We start from the raw sequence: 23,385 nt of genomic DNA on the forward strand, positions 1-23,385 counted from the left end.
GATTAGCTGTTTGACCTTGGGCAAGTCACTACATCCTGTTTGCCTCAGTTTCCTCCTCCGTAAAATGAGCTGGAGAAGAGAATGACAAACCATTCTAATATCTTTGCCAAGAAAACCCCAAATGGGGTCAAGAAGAGTCAGACACGACTGAAATGATTGAACAAAAACATATGTATATATACTTAGAGATAAACCTAGATATAGATGATAAAGATATATGTATATTATTTTTTAAAATAATATTTTCCCAACTACATGTAAAGACATTCAGTTTTTAAAAGTTTTGAATTCCAAATTTTATCCCTTCCTCCCTCACTTCCTCCTTCCCTAAGACGGTAAACAATTTTAATATAAATTTTGTATGTGCAATCATGTAAAACATATTTCCATATCAGTCATGTTGTAAAAGAAGTAACAGACCAAAAGAAAAAAAAAACATGAACAAAATAAAGTAAAAAATGGTATGCTTTGATGTGCATTCAATCTTCATCATTTCTTTCTCTGGATGTGGTATCTAAATTTCTATGTAAGATAGACACATATCTTTATATTGTTTTTCAATCTGTGTTATCCTATGGGTTTTCCCCCTTCTTTTTCTTACAGTCATTTGTCCTTCATTTTATTTTTTCATTTTTTTGTTCTTGAAGTTATTTTTTCTGCCCATTCTCTCCACAACCTCTTTGAGAACACAAGTCATAAGTCAAGACCCTTCTGTCTTTTGGCTTTTCCTATAGAGTAATGATATTTAGCCTATATTGATCCTTTCATCTTATCACCCTTCTCTGACTCAGTCTTGCCTAAAAGTCCTAAAAGGAGATGTTATCTTGCCTCTGTTCATCTTTGGGGTAAGAAGGGTAAGCCTATGTCAGAAGTAATTTTATGGATAAGGGCTTTATTTAGCTCCCCATCCTTTGACTCAAGCCCTAGGCAACATTGCATTTTGTAGGATGGTGACAATTGTATTGGTGATATCACATAATTTATTAAAGGTTTGGAGAGTGAGGTGGGATAATAATAATAATGTTTATGTAGCACTTTAAGGTTTGCAGAGTGCTGTACTCATGTTAAATCATTTGCTACAACAGCTCCGTGATATAGACACTCTTATTATCTCTATTTTATGGAAACTAAGACCTAGAAAGATTAATTGACTTTCACACTGCTAGTAAGTGTCTGAGGCACGATTTGAACTCACATCTTCTGGACTCCAGTCCAGCCCTCTTCCACTTGCTGCTCTCCCTCTATTGTCAAGATGGCTAAGGCCTGCCTGATTGAGGCCAATAACCTAGTCAGAACCTTGTGACTTTCCTCGATGCTAGAGAAACAGGGCATGAAGCCCTGAATCGGGAGCAGCTTTCTGTGTCAAAGGTAAGCATAGCCTTTATTATGACTAACAGAGGAATCCTGTCTTCCTTTCCTTGCCCTCTAGACCTGAGGTAGAATGACAGGAAGCTAACCCTTCCCCTGGATGGATACTCTTTGCTATCCTTAATTCTTGACTTCCATGTGTTAAGCTTTCTGAGTGTGGCAGAATAAACAGGAATGGTTTTATTTTTTTTCTGGGTTTGTGCCATGTATCAATAACAGTTTGTTAGATGGTCAGCTGAAATTCAAGTTTGATTTCTAAGTCACGTAAAGGATGATTGGGGGTGGGGAAAGCTTTTGGTTTACCCGATCTACTGGTTGACTGTATTCAACCTCTCTTCAGATAATATCTCCTAGAATTCCCCACGTGATGAAAATAAGCCTATTAAACACTAGTTGGGGACAGTTTCTGATGCTGGAAGATAAGAACAGTGTTTATTATGATGATCAAAGAGAAGTGTTTTATATCGCCCTCATCAACCTTATTTCTGCCCTACTATATGCTGCCTATATGACTTTGATCTCTCTGGGCTTACCTTGAAAAGACAGGATTAAACTGGATGATCTCTAAGGTGCCTTCTAGCATTAAAATCTTATATCTTGAAGGGACATAGAACCAACTCTCTCTCCCACTTAAGAGTGACCAGGGATTCTCCCTTTTGGGGACAACAGTGGAGGTGGGGAAGAGGCAGTCTTTAGAACAATACCTCTACCTCTCCACCTCTGAGCTGCTTGTTCAGTGTGCTACGTTGTGCTGTGTCTCTTACCAGGTTCGGGAGGATGGAAGCCATTCTCACCTCTATAAGATCCGCTGGTATCAATGGAAAGAAGGTGGATTTTCTGTCATGCACTTCTGTTGTGGTCCTTGGAGCAAAAGACTATCTTTTTTTTTTTTGGCAATTGGGGTTAAGTGACTTGCCCAGGGCCACACAGCTAGTAAGTGTCAAGTGTTTGGTCTGAGGCTGGATTTGAACTCAGGTCCTCTTGACTTCAGGGCCAGTGCTCTATCCACTGTGCCACCTAGCTACCCCCATATTTTCTTTAGAAGGCTCCATAGTTAAGAGAACAAACAACTTTAAAAAAGGAGAGAAGGTACAGAATTTTTTCCTGTTGTCCAGGATTAGGAATCATCTAGGAGTTTTGAGGAACAAGGATTTCTCTTTGCTGAGGAATAGAGCCCTTCCAGACTCTTAGAATTATGGGTTAGAATCTTAAATTCCTTTGGTTTCTAGTAATTATCTTACCTATACTCCTCCCTCCTTCTCCTTATCAGGGATTATGCTTGAGTGTGCCCATTCTGGTCCCATTGAAGTTCTGGAAAACAATTTCTCTCCTCAACATGCATATTTACACATTTTAGAATCTCCCACCTTGGACAGTTAGGAAATCCTTTCTGATGTTATTATGGTTGAGGAGGAAAGGAGGGAATGAGGGGTGAGGACAAATACCACATTCATTTCTGTGGATTTATTTTCATTTCTTGGTGTTATTCAGTTGCCTCTATGAGCTATGGGATTCCTTTCCTTTTGCTCTTTTTTTGGCCTATCCTCCCTTTCCTCCCTGAGTTTTCCTGGAAAGGATGGGGAGGGGGTGATTGGGAAAGGCCAAAAAAAGAAGGGATGGAAATTCCCGTTTTATTACTCTACACTGTGCACTAGTTTGGGGCGAGGGCGGGTGAAGGCAGATAGAGGCCAGTGGAGTCAGCCCTGAAGGGAGAGGCCAAGGGACTGCTGAGCAGATGGAATGGGCCCTAATTACCTCCCTGCCTTGAGCTTGCCTGTAATTGTGGTTTAAGAGAACCAGCACGTCCTGGGAATTTGCTGGAGCAGCAGAGATTTGGGGTTTCTGCCTGGGATGGCGTTGAATTTTCCATTTAGAATGACTTGCCCAGTAGTCTTCCTCAGTTGTAGAGAGGGAGTGGTCCCTTGGGATCGCAGAGGATGGTGATCAAGTTGGGAGTCAGGCTACTGGTCTTGTGTTTTGGTGGCTGGTTCAGAATCTGACTAGAGTTTTGGATACTTCAGAAATACTCAGAGAACTAAGATGGTGGTGGAAAGAGGCTCTGAACTGAGACCTAAGAACAAGGGTGGGGAACCCGTGGCCTTCTAGATCCTTAAGTGCAGCCTTTTGACTGAGTCCCAAGTTTTACAGAGCAAATCTTTTTATTAAGAGGATTTGTTCTGTGAAGTTTGGATTTAGTCAAAGAGCCGAACTTGAGGATCTAGAGGGTCACATGTGGCCTTGAGGCCACAGGTTTCCCATCCCTGCCTAAGAGATCAACTCCATTATTTACTACATGATTTTGGGGAAATCATTTAATTTACCTGGGACTCAAGAGAGCAGGCCCATTAATTGATTGTGTGATTTTAGGGCCAATCACCTAACCCTTTCAGGGCCTTAGTTTTCCTATCTCACTTGAAAAGAATAATCCTTACTCTGTTATTAGTTCACTAGGGATTTATAAAACAGAGTTAGTAGCTAAGAATGTGCTTTGGAAGTAAAACTGTTACAGAAATGAATGGCAACTGCAGGCTTTGTTTCTTTACAATGATATGTAATTTTTCCTTTTTTTTTATTTTTTTGGCTAGGCAGTGGGGTTAAGTGACATGCCCAGAGTCACACAGCTAGTAAGTGTTACGTGTCTGAGGCCACATTTGAACTCAGGTCCTCCAGAATCCAGGGCCGGTGCTCTATTGTGTAATTCTTTCTTTAAGCTCAGTGGTCATACTTATTAGAACTGAAATGGACCTTAGAGCTTATCTGGTTCAACTCTCTCACTTCTCAGATGAGGAGACTGAAAGCCAAAGAGGTTAAGTGATTTCTTCTGACAACAAATTAAGTGCTCTTTCCATGTCAACATGCCAGGATATTCCACAAAACCACAGATGCTTTTTTACATATTTGCATAGCATCATCATTGCAAAGTTTCTTTAAGACATCTATTTTTGCATAATACTCTAGTAGGTAGAAAGAACCTAAGGTTTGGGGTCAGAATACCTGGGTTTGAATTCTGGATTTGGTGTTAGATTATTTGGAGAGATGTGATTTCAGAATTGATTGAATGGCTGGATTTAAAAAAAGTAGTTATAGGTTGATGTCAGCTTGGAAGGAGGACTCCAGTGGAATGTTCCAGGGATACGTGCTTAGCCCTGTGCTTTTTAATAACATTTTTGTCAGTGACTTGGATGAAGGCATAGAGGCATCCTTATCAGATTTGCCCATGACACAAAGCTAGGAGAGCTAATACACTGAATGACAGAATCTTAAAAATATCTTGATAATCTAGAACAGCAGTTGGCAAACTAAGAAAGAATGGCTTTTAACATTTTAAAATAAAATAAAACTTTATTTACAAATATAAAAACCATTCAGTTCCTGGGCCTCTGTGGGCAACAGGCTGCAGACCCCTGGTCTAGAACATTGGACTGAATCTATTAAGTTGAAATTTAATATGGTTAAATGTAATTCTTTTATTTGTGAAGTCTATTTTTTTAAACTCAGGCACAAATTAAGGAGGAATGGCTGGATTGCAGTTTGTTTGAAAAAATATCTTGGAGTTTTGGTAGACTGCAAACTCAGTTTGAGTCAACAGTTATGGCAGCCAAAAAAGCTAATGTGCTGCAAGCTTTTATTTAGCCCTTCCTAGGTGCGTTACTATACTTCGCACTGTTGGTGCAAAGAAAAGCAAAACAAGGTCCTTGCCCTGGAGAAGCTCACATTCTAATGTGGTGAATACAACATGCAAAAAGTTGTACATTACAGATAGCTGCAATGTAAATGTAATCTCAAAAGGAAGGCACTAGCCATAGGGAACATTGGGAAGGGCCTTTTGTAGAAGGTAGGATTTGAAGAAAACCTGGGAGCAGAGGTAGGGGTGGAGAGGTAGCCACAGTATTCCGGGTACAGACAGCTAGTGAAAAGGCAAAGAAGCTAGATATGAAGTGTTTTATGCAGAGAACAAGAAGGTAGACAGTGTCTTGACACTGAATCATGGAGGAGAATGAAGTGTAAGAAGACTGGTAAGGTTGGGAGGAGGCCACTAGAGTTTATTGAGTAGGGGATGTTTGACATGGTCAGATCATTTAGTGGGGCTGGGGTATAAGTTGAAATACAACCAGTACTGGAAATGATGGTTAGAGATTCAGCGTCATCAGGAACTGGCCAATTTTCATTGAGAGCCAAATGATGGAGGGAGTGAGAAAGGAAAAGGTAGCAGTTAGATTCCAGATAGCACAGTGGAAAGGCCTGGTAGGTCTGGAGTGGGACATTGTGGAGGTAGGACCAAGAGGAATGGGAATATGGGAGTAGAGTTTGTACACTGACAGTCAGGAGTTCAAGGTCTTGGGAGTAACAACAACAATAACCTAACATTTAGATAGAACTTTAAAGTTTTCAAAGTGTTTTTTACATGTGTCATTGCACTTCAACTCATTTGATCCTCTCAACAACCTTTTGAGGTAGGTACTATTATTATCCCCACTTTACAAAGGAGGAAACTGAAACTGAGAGGTTCAGTAACTTGCCCAGGTTCACACAGTAAGTGTCTGTCTCCCAAGTCCAGTCCTTCATCCACTGTGCTACCTAGTTAAGTATAAGGGTTTGACAGTATGGTAACCAATGAGGAATATGTCCGGGTAGATATCAGTGGCTAGGGATTTGTTTTTTGCAGAAGGGAAGTGATGAGCCTGTTCAACTGCCCTCCCTAGAGTTTGTTAGAACTCTTGGCAGGTTAGTGGTAATGTGTTCTGTGAAGCCCTATATGCTCACCTTAAAACAGGTGGGAACAAGTGAAAGTACACCTTGGAGGAGTCTAGACAGGATTCAGGAGCTGGCAGTTTGAGAGTGTTTTGGATCTAAGGTTGTTACAGGCTTGGAGGGTGGGTGACCTTGTTTTGAGGTCTACATGAAAAGAAGTATAGCTTCCAAGAATACTTAGGTGATGATTCCCTTGTACTCTGTTCTAGTCAGCCTGCTTTCAAGTATCATATTCAGATTTGATCACCACATTTTTTAAAAAGGCAATAAATTGTTGTTTTTTAAATTAAGAAAATAAAGATTTTCTTTTGTGTGATTCCATCACTTCTATCAGGTGTTATTTCATTGTTGGTCTTCTGGAATTATAATTGGCCATCGTGTTGATCAGAGTTCACTGACTTTTGGAGTTTTTATGGTGATGTTATTGTATAAATTGTTCTGGTTCTACTCACTTCACTCTGCATCAAAATCTCAGGTTTCTTTGAAACTCTTTTCTTCATCATTTCTTATGGCACAGTGCTATTCTATTATATTCATATATCATAATTTGTTCAGCCATTTCACATTAATCACCCCCTTAGTTTACAGTTCACAAATATTTTTGTATCTATAGGTATTTTCCTTCTTTCTTTGATTTCTTTGGCATATAGGCCTACTAATGGTATTTACTGGGTTAAGCAGTATGCACAGTTTAGTGACTTCAGGGCACAGTTCAGAATTGCTTTCCACAATGGCTATATCCTTTTACAGCCCCACCAGTAGTACATTAATGTGCATATTTTCCCATAGCCTCTCCAATATTTGACACTTTCTTCTTTTGTATCTTTGCCAATCTGATCAAGGTGTGAGGTGGGACCTCAGAGCTGCTTTAATTTCCTTTTAATTATTAGCAATTTGGAGCATTTTTAACCTGACTATTGATAGCTTGGATTTCTTATTTTGAAAACTGTCTATTCCTGTCTTTTAAAGGTAGCCACATTTTAAGAAGGACAGTGATAGAAGGGCAACTAGGATGGTAAAACATCCCTAATTCATGAAATATGAAGATCAGATTGAGGCAATGGTAATGTTTATCCTAGAAAATAAAAGTCTGATGTGGGATGGGTGAAGGTGGGGAAGTTGAAGACAGTTGTCTTCAAGTATTTGAAAGGCTGTTGTGTGGAAGATGGGTGGAAGTTAAAAGTTAAAAAGAGGCAAATTTAGACTTGATGTAAGGAACATTTCCCTGGCAATTAGAGCTATTTGAAAGTAGAAAGGACTGTATGGGGAAATGATGGATTCCCCTTCATTGGAAGTCTTCATGCTAAAGCCAGATGACCATCTTTCAGCTATGTTGTACAGAGGTTTCTTTTTTGGCTAAGAGTGGCCACTGACATCCCTTCCAATTTTGAATTCTGTGCTGAGATTGTTGTGAGAGCTAGGGACTGATGTTACATAGTAATTAATCATAACTCACATCTTTAGTGCTTTAAGGTGTATGAAACAATTTAATAATAATGATAATAGCTAGCATTTATATATCACTCAAAGATTTGTAAAGCACTTTACACGTTATCTCATTTGATTTTTACATCTTCCATATGAGGAAACTGAGGAATAGAGAAGTTAAGTAACTTGCCCAAGATCACACAACTAGTGAGTGTTAAGGCAGTATTCAAACTCAATTTTTCCCAACCCCAAGTCTAGTACTTATCTTGCTTAGCTGCCTCTATTAATAATTTAGAATACAGTAACTCACTTGACCCTTGAAACAGTATAAGTATTATTATGCCCATTTTATAGATAAGGAAGTGAGTGAGCTTCAGAGGTTAGTAACTGGACTGGCACAGGGTCAGAGGTGGAATTTGAACCCAGTTTTTTTCCAACTGCAGTTATACCACTACCTCATGGTTAGCTTGGAAGTCACATGTTTAGTCTTGTTTTCAAATATCAGTGTTTTAAGCATATTTTTTCATTTTTGTTGAAATCTTTTGTTTTTATATTGTCTTTTCCCCTCTATATCCCTTCCCTCTCAGAAAGCCATCCCTCAAAATAAAGAATTGACAAGAAGGGAGAAAAAGTTCAACAGAACTTATCATATTAACCAAGTCTGATATATTCAGTGTTTCATTCCCATTATTTATCCCCAATATCTACAAAAAAGTGAGAGACATGCATTGTCTTATATCTTTAAGATGTGTGTTTGTACCTTTGTGGCCAAAAGTGGTTATTATAATTTTACAACATCAAGTTTCCATCATTTTGTTGTTATTCTTTCCTTTTAGATTGTTGTAGTTATTGTGTATATTATTTTCCTGGTTCTACTTATACTACTTTGCATTAGTGAGTCTTCACATCTTTTTCTATATTCATTGTTTGTTCTTTCTTAGAGTACAATAATAATGTTCCATTACATTTATTTATCATACTTTTTAGCCATTACATGATCAGTGAGCATCTATTTCATTTCCAGTTATTTGCTACTGCAAGAAGTGCTGCTATAAAGGGGAGAAACCTCTCCCCTTTTAAAATCATTGACTTCCTTGGAAATATATGCCTGAGTGGGAGCTTGGGGTCAAAGAGTATAGACATTTTAGTCACTTTCTTAGCATAATGCCACATTACTTTCCAAAATGGTTGGACTGACTTATCCTGCCTCTATACTATATTTTAGTATACTTGTCTTTCCACAAAAATGTTTACATTCCAGGACTCTGGACATAGTCAGGAATGCCTGGGTTCAGGTCCTTACCCTGACCCTAGCTGTATGACAGTGGGCAAGTCACAACATCTAAGTAAAATGGAGATAACTCTAGTGCCTAACTTAAGGTTGTTGTGAGTTTCAAATGAGGTAATATATTGAAAGTGATCTGCAAACCTTAAAGCGCTGATTGTTGTTGTTGAGTCATTTTCAGTCTGTCCGACTTTTTATGACCCCATTTGGGGTTTTCTTGGCAAAGATACTGGCATGGTTTGCCGTCTTCTTGGCAAAGAACTGGCATGGTTTGCCATTTCCTTCTCTGGCTCATTTTTACAGATGAGGAAACTGAGGCAAACAGGGTTAAGTGATTTGCCCAGGGTCACGCAGCTGGGAAGCATCTGAGGCCAGATTTGAATGAGTCTTCTTGACTCTAGGCCCAGCACTCTATGCACTGTGTCACCCAGTTGTCCCAAAGCTCTGATTAAATGTCAGTTGTCCCTATCATTCAAAAGAGTTGGTGGAAAAGGAGTCAGAGGGCTTTGAATTTTTTGGTGTTAAAACTGGTGGGAGAGCAAGAGAAGTAGATGCCTAAGGAAATATATCCTAGTTTCATCTGACTGGCTCTTAGCTAGCCACATGTGTTCATGACCTTGATGTTCTGAGCTCCGGACAGCTTTAGTGTTTTGGAGAATCAAAGAAGTTCAGACAGTATGGTACAGTAGAAATAAACTAACTTTGAAGTCAGAGGACCTAGATTCAAATCTGGACTTTAACACCTGTGTGACCTCACACAAATCAGTTGACTTCCCTGGGCCTTAGTTTCCTCATCTGTAAAATGAGAAGGTTTAACCAGATGATCTCTAAAGTCACTTTTAGTTCTAGATCTGTGATTCTGTGATACTGTGATCTTTGGGAAATACACCATCTTATTGGGGGGGGGGGGGGGCAGATGGCTTAGAAAGCTTTCAAAGCTATAGTTTGAGGATGTGAGTCCACAGATTATTTTATACCTGTGGGATATGTTCTTCAAGTTGGGGTTGCCACCCCATGTTCTTTGTATATTTTGCATTTACTTTTCTCTGTGTGTGTTCCTCCCCTCCAATAAAATGTAATCTCCGTTAGGGCAGGGACTGTTTCTTTTTTTGGTCTTTGTATCCTCAACTTTTAACTGTGTGTGGAACATAGTAGACAGTTGATAAATGCTTGTGGAAGGAAGGTAGGAATGGAAGGAGGGAGGATAACACAGACAAATGCTAGAACTCTTACAAGGACCCTTGGAGCATAAACCTTGCATTTTATGTATGAGAAAATTGAGTCCCAGATGTGAAGTAACTTAGCTCTGTAGACTGAATATATAAATGCTAGAAGGAAAGGAGTTTTGAACCAAGTGTTAAAGGAGGAAGGAAATTTGGATTTGTGGGGAGAGCATTCCTAGCAGGCAAAGGACTCTCTCTATCCTTTCTTCCTTCTCTTTAGGAGTAACTTCCTATAGGCACCTCTCAAAATTTAGAAGGGACAGGATATGAGGATTTGGAGAGCTCTGGGTTCTTCTCCTGGTAACCTGGGAAAGGATAACCACAACAAGTTCTTATTGCAATCTCTACCTGATCTAAGTGCTGGAGTTTTCTAAGATAGTAAAGAAGGGAAATTTATGGATTATCTGTGACAGCTTTTGTTTTGTTTTGTTTTGATTTGTTTTTTTATAATTATTTTGTAATTATCTAAGACATGCTTTTGTCCACCAGCAACGCACTTCTGGAACATTTCCTATCAGTAGCTGCTGGTGTGAACTCGGAGAGTGGGAACTAATTTAAACATAATTTCAGCAAAGAAAATTAGAAAACTATCTTTCCTTCTCTACCACATTCTTCATTTAAAAAAATACACAAACACAAAATGTATACTTCAAGGATTATTTATTATTCTGGATTATCTGCATCATGGCTTTTGAATGTGATAGTGATAATAATGCTTCAGGACTTAAAAGAATTATAATTTTATAAGTGTTTGAGTACTCCTCTTGATCATAGAGATTGTAATCTGCCTCAGGAGCTGGTTTTCATTAATTGTTGTGGCTGTAAAAAACTCATTACCTGATGCCAACTTCCTGTTTATGAACCTGTATGACTATATCTAGGCTAGTACATAAAATCCACTGCTAGTCTCTTCAGCTTTGTAAGACCTGCCTGAGCTTTGTACTCTATTCTCCTAGCTTTAGAAAATCTAAGCTAGAATCTTGTCAAAGTAAGTTAGTAGAGTAGGGTTTTAGTGGAATAGTAATAAAAATAATTAAAAAATTATAATTCCTTTTGCCAATAAGTAGGCCCTGCCTGAGGAAATTCAGTATATGATTTTTTTTTAATCTTGCACACAGTAGACACTTAAATGTTTGTTGAATTGAAATACAAATTCTACTGAAAACCAAAACAGACAGTAATTAGGGAAGGATTTGTTATTTAAAGGAAATTCTTCATTTTATAAGATTTACTACCGCGTTTTCCTTTACTTAGTGAGTTCTGCTAGGACATATAGAATATTATTCATTTTACTCATAATTTTAAAGGAATACTTCATGAAAACAACTATATAACTATTTTACATCAAGTATCTCTGTAGTGCTCCTTCTCTCTAACTTATACTCATACTCATGAGTTGGGTCTCCCAGAAAGTAGATATTAACTTAATGTCATGGTATTCTGTGGTGCTAAAATCCAAAAACTATATCTCATGAGCCCCTATGGGTACTCTTGTACCTTTAATATTTAGCCAGTAGATAGTTCAAAGCAAAAGCATTTTTACTAAGAGAGCACCTTAAGAATAGTAGCAACAAAATACTCCTCCCGTGTACCTGAGGCACAATCTCCCACAGATATGGCATCAATGGGTAAGTGGAGCACATGTGTAGGGAATACTTGTGACTTGAGTAACTTGTACCTTTGGCACTGTAGGGCCCAGATGAGCTTTCTCTTCTTGTGATGTCCTCACTCTGTTCCTCCTTGGGTGCAGCATCTCTCCTGGAAAGGTTGCTCAGCTGGGTTCAGTGGGTCTGTTTCTTTCTACAACTTGACTCTCAACTTCCAGAGGCAGCTCCCCTTTTCCAAAGTTGGTTCTCTTCTCTTCTGCCAGGAATCACCATCATTGTAGCTGCCATCATAGAGTAAGCCTACTCTCTGCAAAGTGCCTCTTCCAGGGCAAATATCTTCCCTTTAAGATGTCCTGACTGATTGGGCAGGAGTTGGGGATGGGTGAGTGGAGAAATACCTTCCCTTTATTGTTCCCTGATGCCTTATGGTTGGGGGAGGAGGAAAGGATGAAAGCAAAGAATGATTTCTCAAGACTTGAGTTCTTCTTCCACAGATGACTTTACCTTAGACTGCCAAGGGTCATATCATCCTTTTTTTTCCCCCATATTATACTTCTTCAAGCTGTTTCCTGCCTTGACTGTCTCACAGAGTTTACAAGCTTGTTTTTTAAAGGGTATGACCAATCTTTGGCCAGCCGGCTTTCTAATTCTATTAAAACTAACACTTTAGAAAGGGATAGCACATTAACACCTAGTTGTCTGTGTTAGTTGCCCCTTCTCTGATTTCATCAACTGGGCTTGGTATGGGTTGGATAATCAATTGGCCCAGTGTGTTTTAATCAGAGATCTCCTCTCCTACCACACTATACCTCATTTGGAGATACTGTGTGGTAGATAGAGTCGGGTTTATTCTCCTTGTTTTATATATGGGGAACTGAGGCCCATTGAGATTGACTGATGACTGTTATCATACAGTTGAGTGTATCGTAGCAGAGAACAAAATCCAGATTCTCACCCAGAACTCTTTTTACACTAGTCTGCCGTCCTGGGAAAGGTGCTTAACAAATATTTCTTATCGTGTGATAGTATCTACGCCTTCCTTTCTTTTCCCCTTCTTTAAAATGAAAGGTGAGAGAAATTTGGATAAACTCCATTCTAGTCTGTAAATATTTAATTCAATAAACAATAAGTGCCTATCATTGAATCATAGAGTTTGATTTGTGGAAGGAATCTCAGGAGCCATTTAGTCCAGCTCAGACTTGAAAAAGACAGTTGACAAATGGTCATCTGGCCTCTGCTTGAGAAGCTTCAACAAGAAGGAAGTCACTCCTCTTTATAGAAAGCTCTGATTGTGAGGTTTTCTTAACACCAAGCTATGTACAAGCCACTGTGCTAGGCACTGGGCAATTAAATTTTTTTTAAAAGTAGCAATATAGTGACTACCCTTAACAAGTTTATAATTTAATAGTGCGTATGTGGCATGTACACAAATACAAATATGATACAAAGAGTATGATAAGGGTAAATAACAGATCCAAAGTGCTTTAGAAAAATTGGAGGTTAAAAAAGCTTAATAGTCATTTTGCTAAATCAAAGAGAAGCTTTTTAAAAGAAAACAACATTTGAGTGGGGCTTTAATTAAAAAAAAAAAAAGGAATTTCATCAGATGAAGATAGGGAAAGAGTACATTCCAGAAACAGGAGATCGCCTGCCAGTGTATGGAAGTAGGAGAGTGCTGGATAAAATTTAGGAACAATTAGTAGACCAGTTTGGCAAGAATTCCGAGTGCAGGAGAAAAAGTAGTATGAAATAAGGCTGCAAAGGTAGGTTGGAGCCAAATTATAGAGAGCCTTAAATGTCAGCTTAAGGAGTTTAGATTTGATTCTATAGCCAATAAGGAACTATTGAAGGTTTTTGAACAGGGGACTAATATAGACAGGAAGATCAAGAAATTTTGTGAAGGATAGATTGGAGAAGTGAGAGACTGGGTAGTAAGGGAAGTAGTAACTAGTAAGGGGAGACTTGAATAAGACTTGAGACTTGAGTAAGGGGAGAGGTGAATTAGGATCTGAATTAGGGTGATGAATAAGTGGAGAAGAGGAAAGGATACAAGACATTTTGTGGAGGTAGAATTTTTTGGACTTAAACTGATAGGCTATGGGGTTGGTGAGAGGGAAGAGTCAAAGATGATTATGAAGTTTTGAGCCTAGGTGATTAGGAGAGTAGTTGGAAATAAGGAAGCTGGAGAAGAGGCAGGTTTATAGGGGACTATGATGAGTTCAATTTTGAAAGTGTTCAGAGATAGCATTATGGCAAGAATACTGGATTTAGACTTGGATGACCTCGACTTAAGTTCTGCATCTGCTACTTACTATCCATCAGACTTTTTTGCAAGTTTTATCTGTTTGGGCCTCAGTTTTCCTCATCTGTAAAATGAGGAACTTGAATTAGATGGTCCCTTAAGATCCTTTTCTGATCTAAATCATATGATCCTGTGGGTTTGATGTATCCAATGAAACATCCAGGTAGAGATGTCCTGCAAAACAGTTGAACACAGTAAATCCCCTTCTCTTACCCTCAAACCTGAGGACCTTATATTACTGAGAAATTGAGGCCATTCTCATAAAAAAAATTTTCAATTAATAAGCATTTGTGTTTTTTTTCTCTCCCACTTCCCCTATCCCCACTTGGTAAAAAAGAAAAGAAAAACAACCACTGTACCACGTATGCATAGTCACGCAAAATAAATTCCCACATTGACCATGTCTAAAAAATGTCTTCTGTGTGTTGAATTTATCACCTCTCTGCCAGAATGCCAAACATTCTTCATTTTTGGTGATCTGGGATAATGGTTGGTCATTACATTGATCAGATTTCTTAAGTCCTTTTTTTCCCCCAGTGTGATTATTTTACAAATTATCCATCTGGTTCTGCTTATTTTACTCCACATCATAAAGTTCATAAAGTCTTCCCTGGTTTCTCCAAAACCATCCCTTTTGTCATTTCTTATGTAGTGCATTCTTTTTGTACTTCCTTATCTCCTTCTGTACACATCACTTGGCATCATCCCATGCTAGTTCCTCTTTTATTCTAGACTCTAATGAAGAGAATCTTCTCCCCAAGGCCAAGTCCTCTGCTTGTATTTTATGATCCCATCTCCTCCCATCTTCTCCATTAGGTTGCCCCCTCTTTATTCCTTCTCTTTAGTCATTCCCTATGTGTTCATTCCTTCTGTGCTGCCTGTAAACATGCCCAAGACTCCTCCATTCCTTTTTTTTTTTAAGTAAGATTTAATTGGGCATCTAGGTGGTACAATAGATTGAGTGGTGGGCCTGGAGTCAGGAAAACCCGAGCTCAAATCCATCCTCTATTGCTAGTTATGTCACTCTGGACAAGTCATAAACTGAGTTGGCCTCAGTTTCCTCAGGGATAATAATAGCACCTGTACCTCCCAGGGTTGTTATGAGGATCAAATGAAATAACTGTAAAGTGCTTAGCCCAGTACCTAGCACATAGTAAGTGCTAGTATATAAATGTTGTTGTTCATTTGTTCAGTCACATCCAACTACTCATGATCCTGTGAACCATAGCACTCCAGTACTGTCCATGGGGTTTTCTTGGCAAAGGTACTGGGGTGGTTTAACATTTCCTTCTCCTGGATATATATTTTAGCTATTATTATTATTTTCTGTTTCTTACATCAACATACTATTCCCATATATCCCTCCCCTAAGTCCCTCCCTAAGAGCCATCCCATATGACAAATAGAATTTTTTGGAAGGGGAAAAAAAGAAAAAAGTCAGCACAACTGATTAATACATTGAAAAACCTATGCAAAGCGTAACACCTATGGGCCTCCCACCTCCACAAAGGGGTAGGTTGGGGTTGTCTTCTCATGTCTCTTCATTTTAATCCACTTTTTTATAATTTTTTACATTTACTGTTGATTTTTGGGTGTGCCATCGTTCTTTTCATTTACATTGTTGTAATCATCATGTATATTATTTTCTTGGCTCTACTTTACTCTGCATCAGTTCATATAGATCTTTCCAGGCTTCTCTGTATTCATCACACATATCATTTCTTACAGCACAGTAGTATTCCATTTCATTCATGTCCAGTACAGTAGTATAATTTGTTAAGTTATTCCCAAATTGATGGACTTATAACTTTGTTTCCAGTTTTTAGCTATCACAAAAGGTGCTGCTATAAATATTTTGGAGTATATGGAGACTTCTTTCTTATCAATGCCTTCCTTGGGGTATAAGCTCAGTAATGAGTTCAAAGGGCATAGACATTTAGTCACTTTATTTGCATAATTCCAAATTGATTTCCAATGGTCATACCATTTAACAGCTCTATCAACGTATTACTGTCTTTGCACAATGCCTCCAACAGTGACTGTTACCATATTTTGTCATTTTTGCCAATTTGTATCCAGTTAGTTACCAAATTTTTAAAGTTGTTTTTCTGTAACATCCCTTGCATTCACCTCCTTTTCTCTACTCACTCAACCACCATCCTGTTTCAGACTCTCTTTACCTCTAGTCTGTACTATTACAATAGCTGTCTAATTTGTCTCTCTACGTTTGAATTCTTCATATTTGTTATTTCTTGTTAATAATACAGTTATGTTCCATTATTTTCTTGTGCCAAAATTTATCGATTTTCCAATTGACAAGTACCTATTTGATTTCTTTGCTACCATAAAAGTGCTGCTGTAACTATTTTGATAGATGTGGGACCTTTCTTTCTGACTTAGGACCATGGACAAGTCTCAACCTCTAGTCTCAGTTTCTTCATCTGTAAAGTGGAGATAATAGTAGGTGAAGTGTCTACCTTAAAGATAGGAGATAATTATATATGTAAAATGTTGCAAATCTTAAAGCAGTATACAAATCTTAGCTGTTGCTGTCATGATTGTCATTGTCATTATCATCACCATCCACCACATGGTGGTTCAAGTGGCAGGCTTTGGGGCCAGAAATACTTGGGTTCAAGTACTATAGTCTGGTACATAATATAATGGGCCCTGGGTAAGTTACTTAATATCTCAGTGCCCCAGGCAACTCTCTACAGAGATAAATTACAACAAAGTCGCAGACCTACATTGGTGAAGATAGCCAAAAGCTACAGCTCTTAGATCACTTCTATTCTGTCTTGAAATGGGCAAGACATGACTGTCCAAGCTGTACATGCACTGGACTGGGAATCCATAGACTTTTCTGCTTCTGACTCTACCAAACAATGGATCTCTCTTTCCTGGTCATTAAAATGAATATTGTGATTTCTGCCTACTTGTCTCATGCAGTGGTTGTAAGAATAGAAGAGGGTAGGTACAATTGCATTAAAAAATGAATTACTTGGCTTTGTAGGTAGAATACATTGCTGAAAACTAGATTTGTTCCAAAATGGTAGTGGTATTTACATTTCCAACTGCCTAATCTTTTTTATACTAATTCTTAGGGGCCTTAGGCTAGAAAAGGAACCTGGCTTCAGATTGGAGTTGAGCTCCTTAATTAATGGGACCCAGCTGGGTGGTAGCTTTTGGTTTCTTTCACCTGGCTCACATGGTTCCCTTGGTGAGCATTTTTCCAGGTGTCCAGAGACTACCTTTGATCACTTATAGCAGAAGGCTCATGTTGAGGGGAATGGGCAAGTATTCCTCTTCTTTGACTTGGTTTAGGTCTGGACTTTACAGGATGGGATGGCATCCCTATAACAGACCAGGATAATTCCCAGGATGGCAGTTTCCAGGAGCTCCTAATACTACTGTTGCTCCCAATGTACCTTAAAAAGTGTAAGTCAAACCATATGAAAAGATGCTCTAATTACTTGTAAAAGAAATGGTAATCAAAACAACATTGAGATTCCATCTCATATCTATGAGATTGGTAAAGATGACACAAAAGGAAAATGCAGTTGCTGGAAGGACTGTGGAAGGACAGGCACATTAGTAGACTGTTCAGTGGAGCTGTGAATTGGTCCAAATCATTCTGGAAATCGATTTGGAACTATGCCCCAAAAGTCATTAAACTGTGTAGTCCACATAGTTTAGTAGTATACAGTGGTATCATGATTAGACAGTTACCCCAAAGAAATCAAAGACAGAGGGAAAGATCTCATATGTACAGACGTATTTATAGTAGCACTCATAGCAAGGAACTGAAAACAGAGCATGGTGCCCATTAATTGAGGAATGGCTAAACACATTATGGCATATGAATGTAATCAAATATTTTTGTGCTATAAGAAACAATGAAAGGGACAGATTCAGAGAAACCTGAAGAAGACTTATATGAATTGATTAAGAATGAAGTGAACATAACCAGAACAAACTATACAGTAGCTGCAGCAACAAAAAGGAAAATGACATTGAAAAACTTGAGTACTCTGATCAGTGAAGCAACTAGTCACAACTCCAGAAGGTGTGCTAAAGTATGCTCCCCACTTCTTGGCCAAGAGATGGTAAACTAGAGTTGTAGAATGATAAATGCATTCTAGTCAGAACCAGTGACCACAATGTAGACATTTATTTTACTTGACTATATATGTGTATATATATGTATATGTGTGTATATATATATATATATGTTACAAGGAAGGGCAAGTTTTTTGGGGGGGGTGGGCCAGTATTAATAGTGATATAAAAGAAGAAGAAAATTTTTAAAAATTGCAGGAGAAAATAGAAGTAAGTTCAAAAGTGGACACAGACAATGTTGGCACTGATGTTAAATTTAAAACATACTTTTTAAAAAATTAAGCTGTACATAATATAAATGGTTTTCACGATTTCATATATAAACTCCTTTTTCTGTTCTTTTCTGTATGAAAATGTTTTATTTGTCAAGTTCATGTATGTTTTTTTTCTTAAACATGTGTTAAACCACTGACCACTGGGCAATTCCTAGAGTTCCTTTGGGGTTATCGTGTGTCAGATCTGGCCACTGAAGAGAGCCCACATAGTCTTAAAAGAGCAGAGACTAATCCTATCCTATGTAGATCTCTTGCTTTTGTTATGTTTTTACATCTTTACTGTCTTGTCTGGTTTACATCTTGTGTTCTCTCTCTCCCTCTCTCTTTTCCCCTCTTGTCCTACATTGATGCCTCCTGGGCTGTACATTTTCTTCCTTGATCTCTTAGACCAGCCAGTAAAAAGCAGTCTCAATTATCAAGGTAAGAGGGATTCTGGGAAGGTTGTGAATAAGCAGCCTTTTAAGTGGCAGTAGCAATGGGGGACTAAGTAACTCATACTCTCTTTTCTTTATAGTTCAGGAGTTCTAAGGGCCAGTTACAGTGGGGATCTGTGTCAGTCCTGGGCCCCCTCTGACTACAGTCACAATATTTAGGATCTGGCTTATTGGCCTAGGAGTGCATGGATTTTATGATTTCTAGTTCCTTCAGTCAAGGGACCCTCAGGCAATCTGAAAGAGTTGGGCTTGTGCACCTGATTGCTCTTTCCCCCTCCTTCAGAAAAAAAAAATACAGAGAGGTCAACTTATCCCACAGGCAGCCAGCAAATGTCTGCTTGCCTTCAGGGAGTTTCCCCTTTTAGACAGGTAGAGTTTGCAGGGATAAAAGAAGATAAAGTGGGAAGGTTGTCTCTCCAGTTGATGCTATCCCCTGCCTTCTGCATGTTCTCCTCTTTTTGATCCAACGTCATACTTGCCTACATTTTGGTTTTCCTTTCCCTTTGCAAACCATTTCATAAAACTAATGAGCTGTTTGTTTTTTCCCTGTCTTTTTTCCATGTTCATTCTCTCTGCTGCTTCGTTCTGTTCCATCAGCCCTATTACAGCCTGGTAAGACTCAACACAGTGTGTGAGCACCCATCTCTTTCTCTTTGTTGTCTTTTTACTTCCTCCTAATGCTGGGAGGAGCTGTGACTGTTTTTAACCTCTGCTGGGTTTTAGAGATATTGTGCAGGTCCCACTACGCTAGGACTCTGGAGAGGCCATGTTGTCACTGATATTAATGTATCTGCTCTATTCCCCCTGGGTTAAGCAGGGTTTTGGGTGGGATGACCAGTCTCTCTTACCCTCTCTGGATGGGCATCCCCTTAGGCATTGTCAACTTATCTCTCCTTTCTCCTATTCTTTTTCTCTCCTCTCCCCCTTCTTCCCCCCTTCTCCTCCTCTTTCTTCTGCTCTCTGTCTTTCTCTGCTCTCCTCTCCCCTCCTCCTTTGCCCTTCCTTCACCTCCCCTCCTCTTTCTTTCCTCTCTCTCTTCTTTCTCCAGGTTAAGTAACCTGTCTTCCCTGAGTGATTCAGTCCCTGAGCAAAAGACCCCTGACCACCATCGCCAATCTTCTGACTCCTCTGAGACCACAGGTAACCACCCTGGATCACAAATACAAACATATCCAGCTTACTTACATGTATATATACACATGCGTACTCACCCCCAAATATAGACCCACACGTATCAGAAGCTCATATAACCAGTATTCACACCCTTATACAGTAGTGTGTCAATGAGTCATATTCTCGGTTACCTTTTGGTACAAGGGATATATATGTGTTTAAGAAAAACAACAACACTATTTTCACTTATCTGGAGTTCAGTGACCTCATCTGAAAATGACAGACTAGATGATTAATAAAGTCCCTTTAAGCTGTAAGGAATCTGTAAAATTCCTCCTTCCCTTCTTTGCTGGGTCTGGCTTTATCCTGATGGTGGTGGTAGGGGAGGGCACAGAATAAAAGGCCAATGTCATTTTGAGTGACTTGAGTCAATTTGGACAGACAGGGATGGAGAACATCATTCATTTGGCACAACGGAGCTCTTATCAAATCTTGCGGTCTATAAAACTTCATTACTGGGGGTACTGAGCTCTAATGCTAGACCCTGAGAGGGTTGCCTCGTGTGCTCCCTCCAGCAGCCTAACACCTTCCATTTATAATTTGGTTACAACAACAACAACAACTCTCATACACACAGGCAGAGGACACGTAGCTTGAGTGCTTCTATAGATAAGAATAACTTTTTATGTTGCATATAAAGAAATGATATAGTTAGTTGCATGTTTGGTCAGGATGGGCCTAGGAGAAGCCGCCTTTTTTGAACTAATTAGTTCAAAAAAACTTTCTGGAGGAAAGTCCATTGGAGCTTTCTCTTGGGCTGAACTTGGCTCCTTTGCCCTAACCGTCCAATTCCTGGCCTGCTGCTTCTCCGCTGGCTAATAGGTGATTGGAGCCCCCGATCCCATCCCTGCCCTTCTCTTTTTCCCCTCCCCAGGTCTCGTCCAACGGTGTGTCATCATCCAGAAGGACCAGCATGGCTTTGGCTTCACAGTCAGTGGTGATCGCGTTGTCCTGGTGCAGTCTGTCCGGCCTGGTGATTGTCCCATCCTCTCTGCCTGGAGGATAATAATAATAATAATAATAATGATGATGATAATGATAATAATAGCCTGTGTATGCATGTATCTTATTCCTTTCTTTTGGTGAGGCAATTGGGATTAAGTGACTTGCCTAAGGTCACACAGCTAGTGTCAAATGTATGAGGCTGGATTTGAACTCAGGTCCTCCTGACTCCAGTGCCAGTGCTCTATCCACTGCACCACCTAGCTGCCCCTGTATCTTACTCATTTTAAAGTGATTCTTCATAGCATACTAGGGGAAGGGAGGGAGGGAGAGGCAGGCTGCCTGAATGATTTTGACTTGTTTCCCAGTGTGGGACCAACTACATAGAGGAGACTGGAGAACACCCCCTCTCCCCCAGTAATCACCGACAATTAGGCAGAATGTCCTAGGGGTCAGCGTACCACTGATTTGTTTCTACTGGAAAACTGCAGAAAGGGAAGAATGGCCCCTGGGCAGATGCACAGTTGGACCAAAAGAATACCACTGAGGGAAGAGGAGGAGAAATCAAAGGCAGAAGTCTTGTTTTGAACCCATCGGTACATGTTGTTGTGCTAAGTATTGCAGAAAAAAGTCAGTCACATTTACTATCTTAGTGGTAGTGGGACTTCTAATCTGAATTAGAAAGACTAATACAGAGGAATATGCAGAGAGTGTAATTAGAGACACACAGGAAAAAGTCCTCAAATAAGATCAATTCGGAGCTCCTTATTTATAATAATACTTGCCCAATGATTACCTCACAGGGCTCTTGTGAGGAAAGTGCTACAAAAATGAGGTTTACAAGCAAAGGGCAAATAGGAGGAGAGCATCTTTGGAAGCTCTTATTTGGATAGATTTCAGTAGACAAATATATCATCTTCCCTGAAAGGGCTTCCTGGAAGGGATGAGATTTCAGAAGCAGTCTAAGCAGAAGGGAAAGAGCTTGATGTACTAGGTAGCATGTGGGAAAGGGTAGACCCACGTAGGAGGTTGCAGCCAGCAAAGGAATTAAGTAAAAATGTCTATAAAAGTGCTTTGAAAAGCTGAAAGTGCTGTTGAAAAGGAGGGATTTTGTTATTCAGTGGGACAAGTCTAGGGGCGACTGAGATGAGAAACCTCGTGGTGGTGGTAGGAAGGGCTCTGAGAAGAGTGGAGCTGACTGAGGAGTACTGAAATGGGAAGGGGAAGTCATGGGCTGGGACAGGGATTGGGGCAATTTTGAACTTTTGAGGCTAAGTCTTTAGTACTGTGAATCACCCAGTCTTTAACTTAGCCTTTCTGCTCTTTTTTCACCCACACCACAAGATGAGAGGGGGAAAATAATTTTCCCCAGTCAATTTCAGAGAAAGTTTTGGGGTGGAGTGTTGGGGAAAGACAGTGAAGAAATTTCTTATTTGTGAGGTGTGTAAATTAGTCGAGGATGTCAGTTATCTGGATCTATACTAAAAGTGGCAGATTTATTTTCAGAAACAAAGGTATTGGAACTACAAAGGTTGCAGTTTTCCCCAAGGCTTTGGTAGCAGTAACTTCAAGATCAGTGGTGCTGACTATCAGTCATTGTTGCTGGGATGTTTAATGTAGAGAATAGGGAAATACTTCAATAGATGTCATCTCAGCAGCCTTCAGTCTTTCTCTGCACCAGTCCACAGAGACTTAAAAATTGTGGCAGACCCAGAAAGCGCAGGGCAAGAATCTGATGTCAGTTTATAGTAGTGTCAGTTTCTAGAAGATATTTCCCCCTGCTTTGGGAGTGAACTTTGTATGAGGGGACTGGAGTTTTAATATGATCCAGGATTTGAAGTGGCCAAAAAACAAGGAACTCAGCTTAAGGCTTTCTTCTTTGTCTATGTATATTTAGTAGATTTCTCTGCCACCTTCCTATTATCAATTAAACAAAACACCAAAATAGTATGAAGTTATTGTATTCCTTCTCCAAGCAGGATAACATTCCTATTCCTGTGTTGGAAGTGATGTCATATGGTAGAGGAATTTGATTTGTTCTTTTTGGCAACAGAGGGCAAAAATAGGAGCGATGGGTGAAGGCAGAAAGGCAGATGGACGGTGAAACTCTCTTAAAATGAAAATGATATCAGCATAGAATGGCTGGCCTTGGAGGGAATGGGCCCCTTCTCACTACAAGTCTTCAAGTAGAGAGATGACCACTTATCAGGGATGCTAGAAAGGATTCTTGTTGAGATAGGGGTTGAATCAGATGACCACGTAGTTAGTCACCTGAGAGGACCTCTCTGAGATTCTGTGATTATAGTCCAGGCTACGTCAAGAAGGATCTCTGCTTTTTTTTTTTTATACCTTTATAGAAAAACATTCTTGCTTATCTCACATTCAGAGAGTCCTTCTTGCTGTCCAACTTCATTCTTTCCTATTGCAATTTCAAACTTAGTCACTTTGGTTCTTTATTCAGTAGAGATCAATCAGTC

General features: G+C 39.4%; 1 protein-coding gene across 5 annotated transcripts in view; it reads left to right on the forward strand.

Annotated features, from left to right (window-relative positions):
• The window catches only part of ARHGEF11 (Rho guanine nucleotide exchange factor 11), a 154,949-nt gene that overhangs the window by 61,675 nt on the left and 69,889 nt on the right, over nucleotides 1-23,385 (forward strand). For all 5 annotated transcript variants that reach the window (XM_027870992.1, XM_027870996.1, XM_027870994.1 and 2 more), the window contains 2 exons: nucleotides 19,842-19,933; nucleotides 20,841-20,939. In XM_027870992.1, coding sequence (XP_027726793.1) covers nucleotides 19,842-19,933; nucleotides 20,841-20,939 — 191 coding nt within the window. The remainder of the gene's footprint in view (nucleotides 1-19,841; nucleotides 19,934-20,840; nucleotides 20,940-23,385) is intronic.

This window comes from Vombatus ursinus, unplaced genomic scaffold (assembly GCF_900497805.2).
Source record: "Vombatus ursinus unplaced genomic scaffold, bare-nosed wombat genome assembly UNPS02014798.1, whole genome shotgun sequence".
NCBI classification, from domain to species: Eukaryota; Metazoa; Chordata; class Mammalia; order Diprotodontia; family Vombatidae; genus Vombatus; species Vombatus ursinus.